This window comes from Octodon degus, unplaced genomic scaffold (assembly GCF_000260255.1).
Source record: "Octodon degus isolate 3935 unplaced genomic scaffold, OctDeg1.0 scaffold00111, whole genome shotgun sequence".
NCBI classification, from domain to species: Eukaryota; Metazoa; Chordata; class Mammalia; order Rodentia; family Octodontidae; genus Octodon; species Octodon degus.
The window spans coordinates 10,080,992-10,086,524 of NW_004524687.1; the positions used below are offsets into that span (position 1 = coordinate 10,080,992).

General features: G+C 36.6%; 1 protein-coding gene across 3 annotated transcripts in view; it reads left to right on the forward strand.

Annotated features, from left to right (window-relative positions):
* LOC101570461 (zinc finger protein 709-like) overlaps nucleotides 1-3,619 on the forward strand; it is a 64,883-nt gene extending 61,264 nt beyond the window's left edge. For all 3 annotated transcript variants that reach the window (XM_023699105.1, XM_023699107.1, XM_023699106.1), the window contains exon 4: nucleotides 371-3,619. In XM_023699105.1, the coding sequence (XP_023554873.1) occupies nucleotides 371-2,885 (2,515 nt within the window). In that variant the 3' untranslated portion in view covers nucleotides 2,886-3,619. The remainder of the gene's footprint in view (nucleotides 1-370) is intronic.
* Nucleotides 3,620-5,533: the final 1,914 nt, after the last annotated feature.

Sequence of the window (5,533 nt, forward strand, 5' to 3'; positions counted from 1 at the left end):
CAAAAATATTTAGGATAGATATACAGCCACTTTCTCTTAGTTCAACGAGAAGAAAGATTTGTACTAATATTATTTATACAAGATATCATGCCTGCATCTTGTACTCTGAATAACTACTATGAAGACAACCGTATACAATGTATTAATTATTGTAATTGTCCCACTAACCTGCTTTGAAACTGTCTCATTGCTATTTCTTTCTCATTAAAATTAATAAAAAAATTTAAAAAATAATAAAAAATAAAGGGCTCAATGCACATGTTATTAAATATTCTTCAAGAACATCGAATCTGTTCTAGTGATGACTCACAATTGAAAAGACACTTTTATTTGTGGTGACCGGTTGCTGTGTTGCTTTTTGCTTTTACAGAAGTGAAGAAATGAAGAAATGCTGTAAATACAAAGTATATCAACATGAAGAAGCAGTTTTTCTGACTCCAGATAATGGGATAAATGTGAAACCATTTGGTCCAGAAGCAAGTGAAAGCCTCATCTTTAGAAATCTCCTGATTGGTCATTCTGCACTCACTGTGCCCATCCCAGCTACCACTGAATTAGAATCATATGAGTATCCGGGATTTGAAGAGAAACTGTTGAACTGTGACAAGCATGGAAACATTTTTACTGACAAGCAGTCCTTTCAAACACATGCAAAGACAAATCCAGAAGAGGAACCACATAAATATAAGCAATGTGGAAATTTCAGTTGTGGTTGCAGTGAAAGAACTAACACTGAAGAGAAGACTTTTAAATCTGAGCAAGATGTAAAAGCCCTTAGTACAGCCAGCTGTGTTCAAATTTGTGAAAGAAATCATAATACAGTGACTACCTGTATAGGTACACAATGTGGAAATGGTTTTAACTCTCAACATGATATTCAGATACATGAAAGAGTTAATACTGGAGGAAGATCCTATATATGTAAACATTGTGGGAAATCCTTTACTAATAGCATTTTATTTGATAATCATGAAAGAACTCACAACAGGAAGAAACCTTATATCTGTAAACACTGTGGGAAAGCTTTCAGTACACACAGTTATTGCCAAATACATGAGAAAGCTCATACCGGTGAGAAACCCTATGTCTGTAAGCAATGTGGGAAAGCTTTTAGCATGCATAGCATTTGCCAAAGACATGAACAAACTCACACTGATGAAAGACCATATACATGTAAACAATGTGGAAAAGCTTTTAGAACATACACTCATTGTCAAATTCATGAACGAACTCACACTGGTGAAAAACCCTATGTATGTGAGGAATGTGGAAAATCTTTCAGTGCACATGGTAGTTGTCAGATACATAAAAGAATTCACACTGGGCAAAAACCATATGTGTGTAAGCAATGTGGGAAAGCTTTCAGGATACACAATTGTTTTCGGGCCCATGAAAGAATTCACACTGGGGAGAAACCCTATGTATGTAATCAGTGTGGGAAAGCTTTCAGTACACAGAGTCTTTGTCAAAGACATGCTCGTACTCACACTGGTGAGAAACCCTACGCATGTAAACAATGTGGGAAAGCTTTTAGCACACATGGTAGTTGTCGAGAACATGAAAGAAGTCACACTGGGGAGAAACCCTATGTATGTAAGCAGTGTGGGAAAGCTTTCAGTACACGTGGTAGTTGTCGAGTACATGAAAGTATTCATAATGGAGAGAGGCCTTATGTATGTAAACAATGTGGGAAAGCATTCAGCACACGCAGTTGTTGTCGAAAACATGAAAGGACTCACACTGGGGTGAAACCCTATGTATGTAATCAATGTGGGAAAGCTTTCAGTACATACAGTCATTGTCAACGACATGAACAAACTCACACTGGGTTAAAACCATTTATATGTAGGTATTGTGAGAAACCATTCAGCACACATGGGAGTTGTCAAATACATGAAAGAACTCATATTGGACATAAACCATATATATGTAAGCAATGTGGGAAATCTTTCAGCGCACATTATAGTTTTGAAGTACATAAAAGAAGTCACACTGGGGTGAAACCCTATGTATGTAAGCAGTGTGGGAAAGCTTTTAGCACACACAGTTATTGTCAAATGCATGAACGGACGCACACTGGGGAGAAGCCATATATATGTAAGCAATGTGGGAAAGCTTTCAGCATACGAAGTTGTTGTCGAAAACATGAAATGACTCACACTGGGGAGAAACCCTATGTGTGCAAGCAATGTGGGAAAGCTTTCAGCAGACAGAGTCATTGTCAAAGGCATGAACAAATTCACTCTGGGGTAAAACCCTTTTTATGTAAGCAGTGTGGGAAGGCATTCAGCACTCATGATAATTGTCAAGTACATGAAAGAATTCACATTGGGAAAAAACCTTATATATGTGAGCAATGTGGAAAAGGTTTCAATGCACATGGTAGTTATCAAGTACATAAAAGAACTCATACTGGAGAGAAACCCTATGTGTGTAAGCAGTGTGGCAAAGCTTTCACCAGAAACAGTTACTGTCAAATACATGAACGAATTCACACTGGTGAGAAACCCTATGCATGTAAACAGTGTGGGAAAGCATTCAGCACAAACAGTTGTTGTCGAAAACATGAAAAAACTCATGCTGGGGAAAAACCTTATGTATGTAAGCAGTGTGGGAAGGCTTTCAGAACACACATTCTTTGTCAAAGACATGAACAAATTCACAATGGGGAGAAGTCCTATATATGTAAACAATGTGGGAAAGCTTTCAATACACACATTTATTGTCAAAGACATGAACGAACTCACTCTGGGTATAAACCCTACATGTGCAAGCAATGTGGGAAACATTTCAGGACAAAAAGTAGTTGTCAGAAACATGAAAGGACTCACACTGGAAGAGAAACTATGTATATAAGCAATGTGGAAAAGTTTTCAATTACATGAAAATAATGAACAGACATTAAAATTTGAAAGCAAATAAACTAAAATGTAACCTTCACTGACATGAAAGAATATTCAGTGAAGATGACTTTCTTGGTAAGTCATGAAAATCAGTACACACAGATGTCATATAAATGAATGAATTCATATTGAACAGCATGCATATTGGTGATCAGTATGGAAAACAATTTTTCTCAATGCATTAAAACAGTGATTCACAGGAGAAGGATGACACATACATGTATTAAAAGAAAAACCCTTTAGTTCTCCCACTTACTTTGAAGTACATGGGACAACTCCTAGTAGAGAGCTTACATCCACAATGTGAGAATGTCCTGATTTTAATAATTTAAGGAAACATACACATTCACACAGTTAACACAGAATGTTGAAGGATTTTCATATGGGTTCATACAAGCATGGCATTTCATAGTGGAGAGACTTGTGTCAGAGTATATACTTATATTAATTGTGAATTAACTCACAACATGAATGCATGCTCTTCTGAGAAAATGCTCATATAAGGGATGTGTACAAGTATTTGCTTGTACATGTAAGAATGAACATCAGATTAAATCCAAACACCTATACAAAGTTCATAGTTGTAAGTCATGTTTCAAAATATTTGAACATTTTTTGTAGTTGGAACCTATGCAAATAAGTCATAAAAACATGATGTGAGTTATTTCTCCATAATTTAAAATGAGATATCCTAAAGTATTAGTATAGGAAGTGTAAATCACTGGATTAACTATTTATAAATTCAGTTTTAAAAATAAATTGTTCTCAAATTTGTATTTTTTCTTTTTTAAATTTCTACTATTACTTATTTGTCATATATAATGACATTCATCATAGTGAATTTGTACCTGTACAAAATATGTATTCCCTTTTTCCTATTGCTTTGTCTCCAATATTTCTCACCCCATATTTGCAAAAGCTCTATTTCCAGTTTTCTCTTCCATTCTTTTACTAAATCCCATTTCCAGTCTACCTTGTCCCTTTTATTCCCCTTCCAATTTTAACATGTTCTTCCTGATTCCTGATATCCTCTATTTTTTTCATCAACACACTTTGGATTTCACACACAAGAGAAACAACATGATATTTAAACTTGTCTGTCTGATTTACTTAAGATGGCCTTAAGATGCACTGGTTACCTAAAAATGGCTCAATTGTTCTATATGGCAGAGTAGTACTGCATTTTATTCCACTGAGCTATCTCCCTGGCCCCCTAAAGCTTTTTTTTTGTTGTTGTTTTTAACGGAACTGGGGATTGAGCTCAGGCCTTTGCACTTGCCAGGGAAGAGCTTATCCCACTGAGCCATGTCCCTGGCCCAGTACTCCCATTTTAAATATCGCATTTTCTTTATCCATTCATCTCTTTATGGGCATATGGGGTTTTTGTTGTTGCTGGTTTTTATTTTATTTTTTTTTTAGGGGAGGTTCTACAGGATGTTCAGAGTCTCACTACTAGATCCGCCTGTTTACAGATTTCCAAAAGCTAGGATTATAGGTGCACAATACCATGCCCAGTCTCAGTTGCCATCTCAGCACACCCCAGGTGTGAGACCAGCATGGCAGGCCAGGGATTGAATCCCCCAACCCTGTGTCTGCTAGTAGGCACTCTAATCCACTGAAGTATTTGGCCAAACCTGGAATATGATTTTGTTTTTCCCCATAATTTTACTGAGAAACAAATAGTAATGAGACGGTTTCAAATCAAATTGGTAGGACTGTTTCAATAATTAACACATTACATACATTCTTCCAAGTTAATTGCTGTAGAAGATGCAGACAAGATATCCTATTTACAAACACTATTAGAACAAATCCCTCTATTCATTAAGAGAATGTAACTATCCTAACCATTTTGAATACACAGATGCAAAATGGACATTAACCTGTATACCTTTTTTTAATTAAGTTCGTTATATGAATGTTATAGGTGTGTTAACTCAGGAAAATATTTTAAAGAGTCCAGTAGTCCATAATAGTATTGGGTCTAGTAGTCCATAATAGTATTGGGTGTTCCACTTCACTGGCAGTGTAAGATATTGTTGACCTAAGTCCCCTACAGCTCAATATAACAGCATGGATTTACTTCTTACAATTCATTTTTATACTTTTCTGCTAGATGGTTAAGACCAAGGTAAAGCAGAAACTATGCAACAAGAGTTGTAGCTTTTGGGTCTGATAAGGTCAGTGAAATCCCCTCAAGATTTATCCTGAGATCCTGTACCTCAGATTGTAGATCCTTTGTCAGTGTCAGCATGTGAATGAGTCAGGGCCATTGCTTGGCCCATTGTGAAAACCTGAGGAATGTTTTCCCTCCATGTGACTCTCCTTAGGCTCACTCTACATCATAAATCACTTTCCTCTTTGGCCCGATAATCTCCTTGATCAGAAAATTTGGGACACTACCGAGTTATAAGACGTTGCAGTACAAGTTCTCATATGTCCTGAATCTTAATTGACCTTGGAAGGCTAGGGCCAAAATGTTGGCTTTCCTTGCAGCCCTCCTTTTCCTCTAATTTTGTTCTGCAAACTTAGGTTGTTAACCCTACAGAAGGGAGGGTATGTTATTACCATACAACCTAGGCTGTTAAGCTTAACCTCACTATCTGTCTGAATATCAAACATCTTAGGCA